We start from the raw sequence: 20162 nt of genomic DNA, 5'->3' as shown, positions 1-20162 counted from the left end.
GTGACAGGTGAAAGGGATAATCAGCAGCATGATGACCAAGAGGCCGGAGAGGGAGTATACGTGACACATTGCTAAAATGTACTTACGTTTAAAAAGTAAAAGTATAAATCATTTCAAATTCCTTATTTTAAGCAAACCAGACGGCACTATCTAAAAATATATATATATATTTTCTTTATTGACCGATAGCCAGGGTCACACTCCAACACTCAGACATAATTTACAGAAATGATTTGTGTTTAGTGAGTCCGCCAGATCAGATGCAGTAGGGCTGACCAGGGATGTTCTCTTGATAAGTGTGTGAATTGGATCGTTTTCTGTCAAAATGTAACAAGTACTTTTGGGTGTCACGGAAAATGTATGGAGTAAAAAGTACATTATTTTATTTCTGAATGTAGTGAAGTAAAAGTTGCCAAAAATATAAATAGTAAAGTACAGATACCCCAAAAAACTACTTAAGTAGTACTTTAAAGTATTTTTACTTAAGTACTTTAAACCAATGGTAAGCGCTATTGCTATTCCAATACAAAGCACTGGCCAGTGGCAGGCAACTAAAAATGGTGAAAATATGTCCTTAAATGTGTGTGCGTAGGGATCAGGTTTGACACTGTGGGGGTACATCACTTAGACTTCCGCTTGAACTAGGTCCCTCTCTTTTATGTGGATGTCTTGGACCATAGTTTCCCCCAGAATAGAAACCAGATCAGGCTTCAGTACACACACCACACAGGGAGGGAGCAGTTAACATAATGGTGTCCTGTCTCCTTACCAATACACAGGGTGGGTAGGATGGTTCACACCGGCTCCGCTATAGAAGGTCCCACTGACGGAACCAAGGAGGTAAGACACCTCAAGACCACAGGGCAGTTTCATACCTCTGTGAGGACACATGGACAGTATCAGTGTGATAGCTGATGGAACCAAGGAGGTAAGACACCTCAAGACTACTGGGCAGTTTCATACCTCTGTGAGGACACATGGACAGTATCAGTGTGATAGCTGACGGAACCAAGGAGGTAACAGACACCTCAAGACCACATGGACAGTATCAGTGTGATAGCTGATGGAACCAAGGAGGTAACAGACACCTCAAGACCACAGGGCAGTTTCATACCTCTGTGAGGACACATGGACAGTATCAGTGTGATAGCTGACGGAACCAAGGAGGTAACAGACACCGCAAGACCACATGGACAGTATCAGTGTGATAGCTGATGGAACCAAGGAGGTAACAGACACCTCAAGACCACATGGACAGTATCAGTGTGATAGCTGATGGAACCAAGGAGGTAAGACACCTCAAGACCACAGGGCAGTTTCATACCTCTGCGAGGACACATGGACAGTATCAGTGTGACAGCTGATGGAACCAAGGAGGTAACAGACACCTCAAGACCACAGGGCAGTTTCATACCTCTGTGAGGACACATGGACAGTATCAGTGTGATAGCTGATGGAACCAAGGAGGTAAAAGACACCTCAAGACCACAGGGCAGTTTCATACCTCTGTGAGGACACATGGACAGTATCAGTGTGATAGCTGACGGAACCAAGGAGGTAACAGACACCTCAAGACCACATGGACAGTATCAGTGTGATAGCTGATGGAACCAAGGAGGTAACAGACACCTCAAGACCACAGGGCAGTTTCATACCTCTGTGAGGACACATGGACAGTATCAGTGTGATAGCTGACGGAACCAAGGAGGTAACAGACACCTCAAGACCACATGGACAGTATCAGTGTGATAGCTGATGGAACCAAGGAGGTAAGACACCTCAAGACCACAGGGCAGTTTCATACCTCTGTGAGGACACATGGACAGTATCAGTGTGATAGCTGATGGAACCAAGGAGGTAACAGACACCTCAAGACCACAGGGCAGTTTCATACCTCTGCGAGGACACATGGACAGTATCAGTGTGACAGCTGTAAAGGTTGTGTTTTATGAATTAGGGGCTGAGCTGGATCAGACCTTGGTTCAAATACTTGAAAAACATTTCAAATACTTTGAGCGTTTGCTTGAGTCTGCCTGTAGTGCCAGATGGGCTGGGTTTGCATTTAAAAAAAAAAACTTTTCTATTGGTTTATTAAGCCTGGCAAGCTCAAACAGGCACAGATAGGTGCTAAGCAGGAGGGTGTCAGATGAACAAATTAGGTAAGAGTACAAAAATCGATACCCATTCTCATAAAGAAGTGAAGGTGATTTTTCTGTAATGTAATATTCAAAATCTGGCAGTTTTTTATCAAAGTAATCTCGGTATGTGTGTTGGGGAATGGTGGACGGACAGTTGGGTCGGTAGGAACAGGATAATTTGATAGTGATGTCCTGCGGCCTATGAGATAATACGTCGAAGTGGCTGAATGATACTGGTAGTAATAGTAGTAGTACTGAGGCAGCTATAGTTGCCAAGGCAAAGGTTACATGTTTAGTAGTAGTTTAGTTGCGGAACTCCAATTTGAGCAGCAGCAGCTGAAAAATGAGCTCCTACAAATATTGAAATTTACATGGTTTTTAGAGTGAAGTACATCGGAAAAAAGCAAAAGAAAACTGCAAGACTGAATAGGAGAAAAAACAAGCAACAAACAAAGAAGATAGGCTTTTGAAAAATAACTATTTTTCATAAAATTGTAGTTATCTTAGCTAGCTGAATTGTTTACCAGTTGCTAAGCAGTTGCTAGGGACTCTTTTGGAAGAAGCTAGCTAGCTAACGAAGAACAACAAAGAATATCTAGTTAACAGAAGAAAAGAAAGAGAAAATCAGGACAGAAGAAAAAGGATATCAAAGTGAAACAGTTCTCTAAAGACACAGGAGACAATAATACAAGAAACAACACTTCTGTAGCTTGTAAACTATGTCTCTGTCTATCCCTGTTCTCTCCTCTCTGCACAGGCCATACAAACGCTTCACACCGCGTGGCCGCTGCCACTCCAACCTGGTGGTCCCAGCGCGCACGACCCACGTGGAGTTCCAGGTCTCCGGCAGCCTCTGGAACTGCCGGTCTGCAGCCAACAAGGCTGAGTTCATCTCAGCCTATGCTACCCTCCAGTCCCTAGACTTCCTGGCGCTGACGGAAACATGGATTACCACAGATAACACTGCTACTCCTACTGCTCTCTCTTCGTCTGCCCACGTGTTCTCGCATACCCCTAGAGCATCGAGCCAGCGGGGTGGTGGCACTGGAATCCTCATCTCTCCCAAGTGGACATTCTCTCTTTCTCCCCTGACCCATCTGTCTATCTCCTCATTTGAATTCCATGCTGTCACAGTTACCAGCCCTTTTAAGCTTAACATCCTTATCATTTATCGCCCTCCAGGTTCCCTTGGAGAGTTCATCAATGAGCTTGACGCCTTGATAAGTTCCTTTCCTGAGGATGGCTCACCTCTCACAGTTCTGGGTGACTTTAACCTCCCCACGTCTACCTTTGACTCATTCCTCTCTGCCTCCTTCTTTCCACTCCTCTCCTCTTTTGACCTCACCCTCTCACCTTCCCCCCCTACTCACAAGGCAGGCAATATGCTTGACCTCATCTTTACTAGATGCTGTTCTTCCACTAATCTCATTGCAACTCCCCTCCAAATCTCCGACCACTACCTTGTATCCTTTTCCCTCTTGCTCTCATCCAACACTTCTCACTCTGCCCCTACTCGGATGGTATTGCGCCGTCCCAACCTTCGCTCTCTCTCTCCCGCTACTCTCTCCTCTTCCATCCTATCATCTCTTCCCTCTGCTCAAACCTTCTCCAACCTATCTCCTGATTCTGCCTCCTCAACCCTCCTCTCCTCCCTTTCTGCATCCTTTGATTTTCTCTGTCCCCTATCCTCCAGGCCGGCTCGGTCCTCCCCTCCTGCTCCGTGGCTCGACGACTCACTACGAGCTCACAGAACAGGGCTCCGGGCAGCCGAGCGGAAATGGAGGAAAACTCGCCTCCCTGCGGACCTGGCATCCTTTCACTCACTCCTCTCTACATTCTCCTCTTCTGTCTCTGCTGCTAAAGCCACTTTCTACCACTCTAAATTCCAAGCATCTGCCTCTAACCCTAGGAAGCTCTTTGCTACCTTCTCCTCCCTCCTGAATCCTCCTCCCCCTCCCCCCCCTCCTCCCTCTCTGCGGATGACTTCGTCAACCATTTTGAAAAGAAGGTTGACGATATCCGATCCTCGTTTGCTAAGTAAAACGACACCGCTGGTCCTGCTCACACTGCCCTACCCTGTGCTTTGACCTCTTTCTCCCCTCTCTCTCCAGATGAAATCTCGCGTCTTGTGACGGCCGGCCGCCCAACAACCTGCCCACTTGACCCTATCCCCTCCTCTCTTCTCCAGACCATTTCCGGAGACCTTCTCCCCTTCCTCACCTCGCTCATCAACTCATCCTTGACCGCTGGCTACGTCCCTTCCGTCTTCAAGAGAGCGAGAGTTGCACCCCTTCTGAAAAAACCTACACTCGATCCCTCCGATGTCAACAACTACAGACCAGTATCCCTTCTTTCTTTTCTCTCCAAAACTCTTGAACGTGCCGTCCTTGGCCAGCTCTCCTGCTATCTCTCTCAGAATGACCTTCTTGATCCTCATCAGTCAGGTTTCAAGACTGGGCATTCAACTGAGACTGCTCTTCTCTGTGTCACGGAGGCTCTCCGCACTGCTAAAGCTAACTCTCTCTCCTCTGCTCTCATACTTCTAGACCTATCTGCTGCCTTTGATACTGTGAACCATCAGATCCTCCTCTCCACCCTCTCCGAGTTGGGCATCTCCGGCGCGGCCCACGCTTGGATTGCGTCCTACCTGACAGGTCGCTCCTACCAGGTGGCGTGGCGAGAATCTGTCTCCGCACCATGCGCTCTCACCACTGGTGTCCCCCAGGGCTCTGTTCTAGGCCCTCTCCTATTCTCGCTATACACCAAGTCACTTGGCTCTGTCATATCCTCACATGGTCTCTCCTATCATTGCTATGCAGACGACACACAATTAATCTTCTCCTTTCCCCCTTCTGATAACCAGGCGGCGAATCGCATCTCTGCATGTCTGTCAGACATATCAGTGTGGATGACAGATCACCAGCTCAAGCTGAACCTCGGCAAGACGGAGCTGCTCTTCCTCCCGGGGAAGGACTGCCCGTTCCATGATCTCGCCATCACGGTTGACAACTCCCTTGTGTCCTCCTCCCAGAGTGCTAAGAACCTTGGCGTGATCCTGGACAACACCCTGTCGTTCTCCACTAACATCAAGGCGGTGACCCGATCCTGTAGGTTCATGCTCTACAACATTCGCAGAGTACGACCCTGCCTCACACAGGAAGCGGCGCAGGTCCTAATCCAGGCACTTGTCATCTCCCGTCTGGATTACTGCAACTCGCTGTTGGCTGGGCTGCCTGCCTGTGCCATTAAACCCCTACAACTCATCCAGAACGCCGCAGCCCGTCTGGTGTTCAACCTTCCCAAGTTCTCTCACGTCACCCCGCTCCTCCGCTCTCTCCACTGGCTTCCAGTTGAAGCTCGCATCCGCTACAAGACCATGGTGATTGCCTACGGAGCTGTGAAGGGAACGGCACCTCCATACCTTCAGGCTCTGATCAGGCCCTACACCCAAACAAGGGCACTGCGTTCATCCACCACTGGCCTGCTGGCCCCCCTACCTCTGAGGAAGCACAGTTCCCGCTCAGCCCAGTCAAAACTGTTCGCTGCTCTGGCACCCCAATGGTGGAACAAGCTCCCTCACGACGCCAGGACAGCGGAGTCAATCACCACCTTCCGGAGACACCTGAAACCCCACCTCTTTAAGGAATACCTAGGATAGGATAAAGTAATCCTTCTAACCCCCCCCCCCCCCCCCCCCCTTAAAATATTTAGATGCACTATTGTAAAGTGGTTGTTCCACTGGATATCATAAGGTGAATGCACCATTTTGTAAGTCGCTCTGGATAAGAGCGTCTGCTAAATGACTTAAATGTAAATGTAGTAAATTACAGTAGCCCACTATGAACAGCGCTGGTGCCCCTTCTTGTGTTCATTTTAACACACACAGGCCTCTCGAATAAGAGGGGACATTTTGCAACATTAAGATTTTATCTTTTCAAACATATGACATTTACAAAATAACTAATGAGACCAAATGGTTATAAATAACGTAATTCAAAAATAAATGATCAGATTCAGTCAAATTTCTCAAATACATCCATTTTCCAAAAACACATTCAAAAGTTTTTCTAATTGTAAACTGAAGGTTTAATAATGTTTAGCTTTGGGTTGGAAGTTGCCACAGCGCTAATCCATGAGTTAGTGTTATAGTATTATTAAGATATACAGTTGAAGTGGGAAGTTTACATACACTTAGGTTGGAGTCATTAAAACTTGTTTTTCAACCCCTCCACAAAGTTCTTGTTAACAAACTATAGTTTTGGCAAGTTGGTTAGGACATCTACTTTGTGCATGACACAAGTCATTTTTCCAACAATTGTTTACAGGCAGATAATTCACTGTATCACAATTCCAGTGGGTCAGAAGTTGACTGTGCCTTTAAACAGCTTGGAAAATTCAAGGAAATTATGTCATGGCTTTAGAATCTTCTGATAGGCTAATTGACATCATTTGAGTCAATTGGAGGTGTACCTGGGGATGTATTTAAAGGCCTACCTTCAAACTCAGTGCCTCTTTGCTTGACATCATGGGAAAATCAAAAGAAATCAGCCAAGACCTCAGAAAAACATGGTAGGCCTCCACAAGTCTGGTTCATCCTTGGGAGCAATTTCCAAACGGCTGAAGGTACCACGTTCATCTGTACAAACAATAGTACGCAAGTATAAACACCATGGGACCACGCAGCCGTCATACCGCCCAGGAAGGAGACGAGTTCTGTCTCCTAGAGATGAACGTACTTTGGTGCGAAAAGTGCAAATCAATCCCAGAACAACAGCAAAGGACCTTGTGAAGATGCTGGAGGAAACAGGTACAAAAGTATCTATATCCACAGTAAAACGAGTCCTATATCGACATAACCTGAAAGGCCGCTCAGCAAGGAAGAAGCCACTGCTCCAAAACCACCATAAAAAAGCCAGATCACGGTTTGCAACGGCACATGAGGACAAAGATCGTACTTTTTGGAGAAATGTCCTCTGCTCTGTTTGGCCATAATGACCATCATTATGTTTGGAGGAAAAAGGGGGAGGCTTGCAAGCGGAAGAACAGCATCCCAACCGTGAAGCACGGGGGTGGCAGCATCTTGTTGTGGGGGTGATTTGCTGCAGGAGGGACTGGTCCACTTCACAAAATAGATGGCATCATGAGGGATTAAAATTATGTGGATATATTGAAGCAACATCTCAAGACATCAGTCAGGAAGTTAAAGCTTGGTCGCAAATGGGTCTTTCAAATGGACAATGACCCCAAGCATACTTCCAAAATTGTGGCAATATGGCTTAAGGACAACAAAGTCAAGGTATTGGAGTGGCCATCACAAAGCCCTGACCTCAATCCCATAGAAAATGTGTGGGCAGAACTGAAAAGCGTGTGCGAGCAAGGAGGCCTACAAACCTGACTGTTACACCAGCTCTGTCAGGAGGAATGGGCCAAAATTCACCCAACTTATTGTGGGAAGCTTGTGGAAGGCTACCTGAAACGTTTGACCCAAGTTCAACAATTTAAAGGCAATGCTACCAAATACTAATTGAGTGTATGTAAACATCTGACCCACTGGGAATGTAATGAAAGAAATAAAAGCTGAAATAAATCATTCTCTCTACTATTATTCTGACATTTCACATTCTTAAAATAAAGTGGTGATCCTAACTGACCTAAAACAGGGAATATTTACTTGGATTAAATGTCAGGAATTGTGAAAAACTGAGTTTAAATGTATTTGGCTAAGGTGTATGTAAACTTCCCGACTTCACCTGTATACAAAATAATCCCTGCTGAATTCACTGCTTAGCTAATCCTGGACCAGCCCTATAGTAGCAGCAGTATCTCCAGTGTGTCAATTAGGGTGTTATGAGCCAGTATTGTTCCTCCCTGTCAATGGGTGAAGGCCGTGTAACTTCCTGTACAGCTCAACCTTGGCAAGGTCAGCTGACAGGCTCTTGGCCATCCTATCAGTGGTCCTCTTCATAATGCGGGCTGCCTCGATAGCCCTGTCCAATGTCCTGTTGATGTCCTCATCCTAAGACAAACAACAACAGTTTAAGGTTACGCTTGTATCTCAGTCACCTTTTATTTACTTACAAAAGGCATAGAAAACGGTTGTAACATGAAGTGATAATAACATACAAAAAGCTCCTTGGTCCTTTTAGCATTACAATTCTTTGTAAAATAAAATCAAACACAAAAAAAACTATACAGTACGAGTACCAGATGTGGTAAATTGTTACAAGTTAACAGTACCACTAATTATTTCTCAGTAAATACAAGTAAAACATTACTGGCACCCATTGATATGAAAGAATGTTTTCCATGTGGCCAGCCTCACCTTGCTGGCTTTGTGCCTGCTGGCTCTGCACCCAGTCCTGGGGGGGCTGAGAGCTGGGGGAAAGGTCTGCTGAAAGTACACGTTGCTGGGCAGCAGTGCTGAGTCTGACTGGGTAGAGCGCCTCCGGTGGTGGGAGACAGACTGCTGCTCTCGCACTTTGAAACTGTTGAGACCACGGAGAAGAGCGAGAGCATGAGTACACTAGTGTAGGAGTAGGCAACCCTGGGAAGCATCTCAGTTCTTCTCTTTCACCTTCACTGATGAAGGTTCAAGCAATATGGAGGATAAATATGGATTTAAATAAGGCAAATAGATTATGGCAATAAATGATGAAACCATATCTTACCCTGCAGGTAAACTGCAGGAGGAGACATAGTTGACTTGCAACAGAGGCTTCTGTAGAGGATGAGAGGAGAGAGGATACCTGCCCTTAGAGTAGACATTCTCCATGTCACATGGTGGTGCTACAATGAAAAAAGACAGAATCACCTTCACAACCCTGACGAATCTGTTCCAATGTTTACATGTTAAAATGAAATGGGTAAAGTAGTCATAATGATACACGGTCATGGCAGTGTCACAGGGGTAGGAGTGGGCTTGTTGCTGGTCCTTACGTGGAGATCTGTAGCTGAAGTTCTTGTATGAGTGCCAGAGTGCTGGAGGACTGAGATGGGTGAGATTGGAGGTCTCCAGAGAACGATTCTCCTCTGATGCTAAAAGAGATTGTAGTATTTAGTATTTTATTAGGATCCCCATTAGCTACAGACAAAGCTGCAGCTACTTTTCCTGGGGTCCACATAAAACATGACATAATACATAACACCAACAGACAATTACATGTAGAAACACACACAACTGCCTTTACGACCACCAAATACAACTTTCAGGCAAATTCTGCAAGCTGAAGGACCAAAATCTAACTCAGCAACTGATTTAATATTTTGTTAAATATAATGTAAGAATCACTCTTGTTTTTGCAATTGTTCTTTTTATTTTACATCCATAAGCAGAAAGTCAATACCAGCACCACCAACCTGTATTCAAGTGTTTTTTGCTCTGGGGTTTCACTGGTCCATCTGAGCAGGAGTAGGGCTTGCTGCTCCCTCTCCTGCCACCTAGTGGTGTACTGTGGAATGGTAGCATGATCCCAGACCGGTCCGACTCCACACTGTCTGTACCTAGAGAAGACCACCACATACAATGACCTACATATACAGCGTCTTCAGAAAGTATTCAGACCCCTTGACTTTTCCCACATTTCGTTATTCTAAAATGGATTAAATCATTTTTTTTTACCTCATCAATCTCCACACAATACCCCATAATGACAAAGCAAAAACAGGATTTTAGAAATTTTAGCAAATGTATTACAAATAAAAAAAATGGAAATATCACATTTACATAAGTATTCAGACCCTTTACTCAGTACTTTGTTGAAGCACCTTTTGCAGTGATTACAGCCTCGAGTCTTGACGGGTATGACACTACAAGCTTGGCACACGTGTATTTGGGGAGTTTCTCTCATTCTTCTCTGCAGATCCTCTCAAGCTCTGTCAGGTTGGATGGGGAGTGTCGCTGCAGCTATTTTCAGGTCTCTCCAGAGATGTTCGATAGGGTTCAAGTCCGGGCTCTGGCTGGGCCACTCAAGGACATTCAGAGACTTGTCCCGAAGCCACTCCTGCATTGTCTTGGCTGTGTGCTTAGGGTCGTTGTCCTGTTGGAAGGTGAACCTTTGCCCAAGTCTGAGGTCCTGAGTGCTCTTGAGCAGGTTTTCATCAAGGATCTCTCTGTACTTTGCTCTGTTCATCTTTGCCTCATTTCTGAATAGTCTCCCAGTCCCTGCCGCTGAAAAACATCCACACAGCATGATGCTGCCACCACCATGCTTCACAGTAGGGATGGTGCCAGGTTTCCTCCAGAAGTGATTCTTGGCATTCAGGCCAAAGAGTTCAATCTTGGTTTCATCAGACCTAAGAATTTTGTTTCTCATGGTCTGATAGTCTTTAGGTGCCTTTTGGCAAACTCCAAGCGGGCTGTCATGTGCCTTTTACTGAGGAGTGGCTTACGTCTGGCCACTCTACCATAAATGCCTGATTGGTGGAGTGCTGCAGAGATGGTTGTCCTTCTGTCCATCGGGTTCTTGGTCACCTCCTTAACCAAGGCCTTTCTCCCCTGATTGCTCAGTATGCCCAGGCGGCCAGCTCTAGGAAGAGTCTTGGTGGTTCCAAACTTCTTCCATTGAAGAATGATGGAGGCCACTGTGTTCTTGCGGACCTTCAATGCTGCAGACATTTTCTGGTTCCCTTCCCCAGATCTGTGCCTCGACACAATCCTGTCTCGGAGCTCTACGGACAATTCCTTCGACCTCATGGCTTGGTTTTTGCTCTGACATGCACTGTCAACTGTGGGACCTTACATGCCTTTCCAAATCATGTCCAATCAATTTAATTTACCACAGGTGGACTCCAATCAAATTGTAGAAACATCTTAAGGATGATCAATGGAAACAGGATGCACCTGAGCTCAATTTTGAGTCTGATAGCAAAGGGTCTAAATACTTATGTAAATAAGGTATTTCATTTTTTTTATATTTAATATATTTGCTTAAATGTAAAAAAAACTGTTTTGGCTTTGTCATTATGGGGTATTGTGTGTAGATTCCTGAGACTTTTTATTTAATCAATTTTAGAATAAGGCTGTAACTTAACAAAATGTGCAAAAAGTCAAGGGGTCTGAATGCTTTCCAAATGCATTGTATATACTGTAACTACTGCTGTATACACCTTTTCTATTTAAACCTTTATTACATTGGGATACAATCACATATGCCTCTAAATATATGTGTGGGAATACTAGGGAACAGATTTCCTAAGTTAAAATCACTTGGAACTGATTTCCTGGTGATTTTACAGTCTTACTTAATTAAAAATATTTATATTTTTAGTTTTTGTTCAGAAAACTTGGGGGGGGGGGGAATCAAGTCTGCTGCCAATTTGGGAACCCTGAACTACTGCATTAGACATAGGCAGGCATCAACCCTGATGCAAAATAAGGTTGTTGTTAACAACTTGGTTTTGATTACACTCCCAGTACATTAACTCGGTTAGTAAGGTACCTTTGCTCTTGCTGGGGTCCATATCTGAGGAGATCCAGTCTTCTATCTTGGAGTTGGTGTTGGTCAGACTCTGTCTGCTCCCTGCTGGTTTCTGGTGTGTTCTGGGCCGGGTCTTGGGCCTTCTGTCTCTGTTCTGCCTGCATCTGGAGGTCAGGTTATCCATCCTCTGGGAGAGCTGTGGCAGCTGGACCAGACCCTCCTCCAGGTCTCTCTTCAGCTGGGACACCTCCGACTGCAGGGCCTGGATGGCCGAACTGGAGAGAGAGAGGGGTTGGCCAACTCAAAAACAATAGGTTTTGGCCTCTATGAGGTATTACCTGGCAGCCTGACCTGGTTACCAATTTCATGTGATAAAGTTTACTCTTGAGTTGAATACTCAGTACATTTAGACTAACCTGTGACAGGAACAGGTGTGGGAGTGGCAGTCGCTCTGTGGCATATCCATTGTGATGCTATGGGAGGTTTTTAATTGGCAGTCAGGGCCGTGATGACTGAGCTGACTGGTAGTGTGGGATTCACCCTCTGTGTGTACATTAGAGCATTTAGTTCAGTGTTTTCCCTGCTGTACTGTCTACTGAATAACGTCTATACTTTCACTACGACCACAGCAGGCACTCTGTGATTCCTCATCACTCACCATGCAGTCCGGCAGGTACACTCTGAGTAGTGCTGGTCACCCAGTGGTCCACCGCAGTGGTGCAAAGCTGCAGCTGAGCAGGTGTCTGTAGGCTGGGTCTCCTCTCTCCAATATCCCTAGTCAGATGGACAGTAGACTGCAGGCTAGGTGTCCCTTTTCCTGTCAGCCCAGCTGAATGGACATTTATCTGCGGGTTGGGTCTCCTCTCTCCCACCTGTACAGGCTGATGCATAGTGGTCTGCAGGTTGGCGCAGGAGCCTTCACTGTCACTCATAGTGATAGGACTGGAATTCCCATCAGGCTGGAACTGGAGCCTGAGGTTAGATCGTAAACAACATAATAAACATACATGAAACATTGACTTTTTCAGTTAGCCTGCAAAGCAGTTGTATGGAGGTGCGTGCCTGTACCTTTCTGTATGGAGTTTTGGTTGAGATAGTCCCGTGGCTTGGAGACTCAAGTCAGAGCTCCCTAACCCACTGTCTGTCTCTGGACTCACTATTCTCTGCAACAACAACGTAGCATCCATGTAGCTACTGTACAATATTACAATAGTCTGTGGTATTGGCTAGGGAGTTAGAGTAAATACAGAAATAAACATGGGACAGCTAATATAAGTCATAGAAGATGACGTTACCTGGGAAGTGGTGAGAGTGTGGTCTGTGATGCTCTGGGACTGGCTCTTCAGATAAGAGGAGCAGGAAACCTTTACAGCCAGACTCACACTCCCTCCCAGGTCACAGTCTGGGCTCAGGGGACTCTGCTGCAGGCTACAGTAACAACGGCAACAATACACGGTCAAAATAAAAAGATGAAGACAGGTCTCATTGGTAAATACTTGTCCCACAGACCTTTCAGGAATGTTTGGCGTGTCAGTTTTGCAATAAGAGACAGTACACAGTACACCATCTCTTACTATGGTATTTCTGAAATCACCACATCAAATAACCACAACTGTATCAATCACACTATAGAGTGGGGATTAGTTATGCACATGTGATACATTATAAAGAAAAGAGTTGTGTTGAGGTGAATATTGAATTGGTTAGCTTGTTTACTTATCTAGTACAGTACACTCAAATGCCAAAACACTAACCTTTCAGGTGTCCACAGTCTGTCTCGAAATCCCGGGTTCTGGAGAGCCAAATACTGCAGAACCCTATCACAAGCTATCCCCTCAGATAGGCCCGAGCAGGTCCAGCTCCTCTCCACTTCCTCCTCCTCTTCCTCTGTGTTGGTGATGTCCAGTGTCTCCAGGGAGCCCTGTGAGAGCCTCCGGGGGAACAGACAGAAACACAGCGACTAAAACAAACTGTTCCTACTCCTAACGGAACCCAACACCACCTCTGTGCCTGGATGGAACGTTATCCCCCATGGGAGGGCCAGAAGCGTGCCTGATATCAGCACACACGAACACGTGCACACACACACACAAGCACACGCGCACACACGCACATACTATCCACTTACAGCATCCATCAACAGTCTACATGAATATCTGAATATCTGAATCTAAAGCCATTCTTATACCACAGGTACAATAACTTGCCATTGACGTCAATGTCATGGAAATGACAGATAATATCACTCCCCAAGACAGGATTTCTACTTGGGGTCATAAGGCATAAAAACATAAGTACTCTATGTAAATGGTACACAGTGTAATATTGCAGGAATGTAGACGGTACAGAGTGTAGTATTGCAGGAATGTAGACGGTACACAGTGTAGTATTGCAGGAATGTAGATGGTACACAATGTAGTATTGCAGGAATGTAGATGGTACACAGTGTAGTATTGCAGGAATGTAGATGGTACACAGTGTAGTATTGCAGGAATGTAGATGGTACACAGTGTAGTATTGCAGGAATGTAGATGGTACACAGTGTAGTATTGCAGGAATGTAGATGGTACACATTGAAGAAACCCATGAATTTACAGGCCTATGGAGCAACTCAGAGATGTGTGATGAGTACCGTAGACTGACACTGCTGTGTCCTGTGCTGTTCAGTTGGGGGTCAGCAGGTGTGAGATCACAGCTCTGGTCTAAACCATCATGTCCATGGACCTCACTGGCCTCTTCCTCCCTCTCCACTGTCTCATAACCCCCAGTGGAAAAACAGGGGCCTGGAATCTGAAACGTGAGACCCTGACCACAGAGAGGTTGATAAGAGGAGAACACATTTTGAGTAGCTAATGTGTCCTCACTGTGAAACATGAGCGACATCGGAAATGATTGTCGCTCAATTAGAGCGCTGGACACGCCAACACTTACAAAACAAGGACTTGGGCTGCATTTCATTCTAAAAAGTTGTCCCCTCCACAGATGGGGATAAGGTATTGTTCCCCCTAGTTTACACCATATCGCTTTCAACTACTCAGTCCTATCAGATCTGTGAGGGGGAGTGAACGGGGGGCCGAGGCGAGGACGCAACTTTTGGGAATTAAATGTAGCCCTGTTCATCAGGACTGCTGTTGCACAGAACACGTGCATCCACAGCTCATGTTGCTCACACAAACACGTCTCACATGCATGCATTTAAGATGAAGGAAACGTAGATGGTGCAATTAGTCCCTTAGTTGATCACGCCTAATATTACAGAGGCTTATACCAGTGTAACTAACAGCGCAATAATCTATATAACTACTCGGTAAAAGGCTTGTAAGTACATGCATTTATGCAGTAATAATTAAGGTATTTCAGTGAGTGAGCGAGTGAGTAAGTGAAAGAGTGAGCAAGCAAATAAAGGGCAAAGCAGCGAATGAACAGCTATGCTATGAGTAAGTGAGTGTGTTACCTCATGCATGGGTGGTGGAAGTGAGGGGCTGAGCAGACCAGGGAGACTGGGACCCCCACACAGTGACAGGAGTGTGGAGGATGAGTGGGGTGGGGAGAGCTGCTGCTCACACACGTTCCTGTCAATCAGCTCTTTAATGTCCTCTAGATGCATCCCTATCCTGAATATCTCCCCCTCCACCTGCCTTCACACACACAAAAAGAACCGATAATGTGCATAAAATACCCCTCACATCATGCTGAATTCTACACAAACCTAGCCTGGGTGTCAAGTCTGTTTCTGGTTTTAGACAGAACTGCCTAATTCACACACACTTTAGGGCTAAACTGTGCCAAGCCAAGCTGTAGGCTACTGAGCTGACCTAGTTACGCATCTACCATTGTTGCTGGAACCGTGCGGGAATGGTCTATGTGAAAAGAAAATAGCCGAGCCAGCACAGTACAGTTCTGGGTGGCCCTATAGTGTGAGTCATGCAGACATACTGTTTAACTCAAACTCCTCACACACAATACGATATATCAGTTGACATCTAACCTTTCGGGGTCGAACTGGCCTGTGTTCCTGGTCAGGCCAAAATAGTTCTGCATCTCCAGAGTTCTGTGCTCCTCCTTCTTACTGATGTACCGCCTCTCCAGCTGGTCCTGGTAATCCATCATACTTTTAAACACCTGGAAAACAACACAACATTACGAATTACATAACAACACACTCTGCCTATAGAATAAAGGAAATGAGAATCAACTCCTATTATAAGTTACAATTGTTACAACTTCTTTATAATCACATCACCCAGAATACAGTCCTGAACAGAAAAATACTTTTAAAGTAACGAAGATCCATTTACCATTTCTTGCTCTTCAATAGCAATTGACATTGTGGTCAGACACGTTTTGAATTCATCCACCTGTAATAAAAAGAAGTGTTTATAATTCAGTATCATTTAAATGATGAGTGATAATGCACCACTATACAGCTTTGGTATGTTTTCCAGGTTACCTTCTGCAAAAACTGACTGATAATATCCCTCAACTCCCTGGTCATCCTTTCCCCTTCACTCTGTTGGTCAGTCTGGGTCGGAGAAGTGCTAGGCTGTTTAGAGTGGTTTTGTTGGTTTGGACCAACAGTAAATTGTCCTGCAAACACAACAAAAGCTGAAACGATGCAGATCCAACGTATGTTATGGCCTAAATTCTACAGCATTGAAAATGGAAAGTATCTTATTTCTAATTGATGATGATTTTGTGTGAAATTGTTTTAATTTAATGAGGAATTACTAATGTCATTGATAAGGTTGCATCATCTCATGTAAACTGGTTGTATAATATATTTGTGTCATCTTTTTTTTTCTGGAATCCTCACTCTTATGACAGGCTAGTTATGACTTTGAGTGTAACCAGAATCTTATGTCATCCGACCCCATTTGCCACTAAGGAAACCGGTGGCTCTTGGCCAGGTAATTTGTAACAGAGAGAGGACCCGTCATAATATCAGATGTCAGAGACAGCATCTTGCCTGTAGGAGATGGGGGGTTGGGGAAGAGCATAGATCCAAAATGGCTTCCACCAGGACCCGGAAGGTCTTGCTGGTCACCACAGTCAAAATCCAGGGTAAGGTCAGAGGGCGCTTGATTCTAATTTGTTGACACATTTTGAGATAAATTCAGTCCAAATTGACAAGAATAAGAGGGCTGTCTTAAGGCTATATTTAATGAGATGAAAGAACAGAAAGACCATAGAGAAAGAAGTGTTTAAAAAGAGAAAACATTCTGAAGACTTACTTTTGTCCCCAGTCTCATCTGATCAATGAGGTTCTCAGCCTCTGCATACTTAGTCATAAGTTTATCATATTCAGCCTAAAAGAGAAAGATGTCTTCTGGATGAAGGATGTATGACGCATTTGTATAGAGGTGTGCGAGCTAAACTACTGGACATGATGACCCACCTGTAGATGACGCACCAGTCCTGGGGAGGTTTCTGTCTGTTTGTCCTGGTCTCTGAACACGTAGGGTCTCTCTGAGGGCTGAATAGAGTCCTCCATCACTCTGTGGATCACCTCCAAAGCAGAGGACTTACCCAGCATGCCTGGCGAGGACTGAGCTCTGAGGAAGCTGGAAGACTGGCTGACAGGTCTCACCGGAACACTGGTACTCTTCGGGATTTTCACTTTTGGAGCCACCTTGGAGAAGTCAGGGAGTGGGTAGTGGACTTGGCCCTGTCCATACTTTAATTCACTGAAAGACCTGGTTCTGACCAGGGGACCTCTACAGATTTGGTCTTCCTCCTCATCTTCATCATTTTCATCTTCCTCTTTGGTTAGGTCTGAACCATTGCTACCATTACTGTCCTGTTCAGGGACTTCACTTTTACTGTTTGATATGTCACTATTTTGAGGAGAGTTGACGTCACTGTTGTAAGACTCAACACGCCGTGTGTTCTTTCCCTCTGAGGCTGTCCTTTTTCCATTTTTCTCCTCCAGGTTTTTTCTTGGACTCATTTGAACACTCCTCCCTTCATCTTCTTCCTGTAGGCTCTGACTCCTCTCACTCTCGCTGCTGGGTCCCCCTGCGCTGCTGCGTCGTGGGGCTCCTCCACTATTATTATTATTGGGGCTCCCTGTGCTACTGTGCAAAGGGCCCCTGCTCAGCACTGTCTCGTCCATGCTCTCCAGAAGGGACACCTCCGGCAGGGTCTCTGCCTCGATCAGACTGCCTGAGCAGAACAGCTCATCCTGGGAAAAGTGACGGAGCAGCAGCTGGGTGATGTCTGGGTGTAGGACTTTACGGACAGGACTACTGCATGTGGGAACAGCCTCTGGTTTTGCAGGGTCAAAAAAAGCTCCTTTATCCTCTCCCTCGGGTGGAGTTATAGATACATGGTTAATAGTGTTGACTTCTATTTGCATGTGACCTTGTATGATATTGACCTCTCCAACCATTGCTGGCAAATCAAAATGATCTCTAACATTGTGTCTTGAATGCAATGCTCCAGCTTGGTCTTTTGACAGAATATCAGCTATTTTGCAATTCTCCTCAGACTTGTGACTGTCATTGGTTGTGGGATTAATGTACTGGCTTCCCAGGTCCCCGTCATGGGGAAGGTCCTCCTGTTCTTCATCGGAGGTGTCTCCTGGGTTCTCATACTCCCAGATGGTCTGCTTCTGCTCAGTGTTGGGTCTCTGGGCAGACACCCACTTCCCACTGCTCTTAGTCGTACCCTCCACCACTCTCTCACTCTGGCCACTGACACAGCTACTGCTCTCTGTGGAGGATTCCCCAGAGTCAGACACTGACAGCTCTAAGTTCTCTATGAATGACAGAGAGTAAGAAGTTGTGAAGTATTCATAGGAACAGTATGCTACAGTCATTTTATAGATTGGCATGATATTGTTACATAGCCTACAGCTGTTATAATGTTTTTTTTTTACAATGCAATTGCTAAAGTATAACAATGGTGTTTCTAGAGTAATTACAGGGTTACTAGACAGGTATAAGAGCAAGTTGACAGCGTCAGTCTTACCACTGAGATGGATGCTGTTCCCTGAGACAGCCGACTCTGCCTGGGAGAGATGCACCGTGAAGGAGCCCTCCAGGTCACTGAAGTGGAGACTCTCATCCTCACTCAGGTCCACAAAGATACTCTGCCGGATACACTTCTCCCACAGCACAGAGGACTGAGGGGAAGAGGCTCTCCTCTGGGCTTCAGAATCCTCCTCTTGATCTTGGGGATCCCCTTCCATGTGCTCCTCACTCAGAACTATCCTGGTGCTGTGCTAGCCCACGGCTTCAACAACTTCCCCAATGCTTACCTCCTCCCTCAAAACTGTCCCCTCCTTAAAAGGAGACCTTTTTCTGGCCCAGTTTTCCACCGATGCCTTGACTCTGGTCTCCCGGGTCCCGTCTGCCTCGGTCTGCAGATAGAGAGAGGGAAAAGGGAAGAGGAGGACAATGGCCCTGTTCATTCCTTAGCAACGCAGACGGGTGAACCGACAACAATAGATCAAGATGTGTTCATCTCAATTATTCAAGAATCTATATGCATTGTGTAGGTGTGAGTGATGTGTGTGTGTTTGAGGGTAGGTTTGTGTGTGAGTATGAGAGTATCTGTGCATATGAGTGAGAGAGTAGCCTAACCTACAGTATGTGTCTGTGGGTGCATGTATGAGTAATGTGAGAGACTATATAAACTTGCTCTTCAACATAACAAGTATTTTATAAGTTCACAAGCACTTACTAAGCCAGTATAAGTACAATTCTATTAGGATAACTAATCTCTCTCTCAAAGGTCTAATACAGTCAGTACAACTTCTTAAAACAATCTCTACACTAACCCTATAAATAGAATGTCAAATTCATGATGTTAATAATAAACATTTTCATTTGGATATTGGCATTTTTTATTTATGTAATGAATAAAAAAGACAATATCCAAATGTAAATGTTTATTAGGCTAATATCATGAACCTGGCGTAACGCTACTATTTTTAAGGCTACCTCTACCCCTGCTGCTAAGTTAAAGTTATCAGCATTTGTCTGTCCTGAACCTACTGAAACTCACCTGACCTGGCCCTTAGCAGTCCAACTTCAGCTTTGACAATTTCATCTGTTTAGAATGTGTTCTATCCTACACATAATTGATTCTTATGTGATCTTTAAGTTCTGACACAACACACCAGTTCCCATTTCGTATGCCACATTGTTTCAAGCTCTAGGGCAGGTTAATACCTGTGGATTCATCAATAATGCACATTGTATCGCTGAACGTCTGGACTTGACCCGAGGGGAGGAGTTTGGTTGCTTCGGTAACTCCTGAAAACTTCTCAAAAAGCATGGGGGAGCAGCGAGCTCACTTCACTCTTCTCCCCCTGCTGCTGACAAACGCAGAACTTTTGAAAACACTTGTGTGTTTTGACCACCTCTCAATTTATTTAAACAATAGTAACTTAGCTTGTTAGTTTGCTAGCCTCAACATTATCAGCTAACTTAGCTAACTTTCTTCAACAGTGCAACTGACGTTAGCTAGAGAGGCAGTTTTGTCAGGCAGTCGATGCTGGTTAGTTTACTTACTAATTTCCAACCCCAAAACTGAGATGTTTGCATTAGTAAATGGCGTTACAGTAAAAAACGACTATCTTTGTTTTAGTTTGCTGATGATAGCA

General features: G+C 45.2%; 1 protein-coding gene across 1 annotated transcript; it reads right to left on the bottom strand.

Moving 5' to 3' along the window:
- Positions 1-5849: 5849 nt before the first annotated feature.
- On the bottom strand, positions 5850-18743 carry aknad1 (AKNA domain containing 1). The gene is made up of 20 exons (XM_045716039.2): positions 18524-18743; positions 16950-18310; positions 16786-16860; positions 16474-16638; positions 16005-16199; positions 15853-15912; positions 15543-15676; positions 15009-15192; positions 14187-14359; positions 13309-13485; positions 12850-12982; positions 12623-12717; positions 12213-12526; positions 11971-12097; positions 11576-11829; positions 9495-9638; positions 9075-9173; positions 8807-8924; positions 8461-8623; positions 5850-8154 (listed from the first exon to the last, which is right to left on the bottom strand). The coding sequence occupies exons 1-20, from the start codon at positions 18741-18743 to the stop codon at positions 7984-7986; spliced, it is 4362 nt and encodes a 1453-aa protein (XP_045571995.1). The 3' UTR covers positions 5850-7983.
- Positions 18744-20162: the final 1419 nt, after the last annotated feature.

Source organism: Salmo salar, chromosome 03, assembly GCF_965601325.2.
Source record: "Salmo salar chromosome 03, fSalSal1, whole genome shotgun sequence".
Lineage (NCBI taxonomy): Eukaryota > Metazoa > Chordata > Actinopteri > Salmoniformes > Salmonidae > Salmo > Salmo salar.
This window is presented reverse-complemented; position numbering and strand designations above follow the sequence as displayed.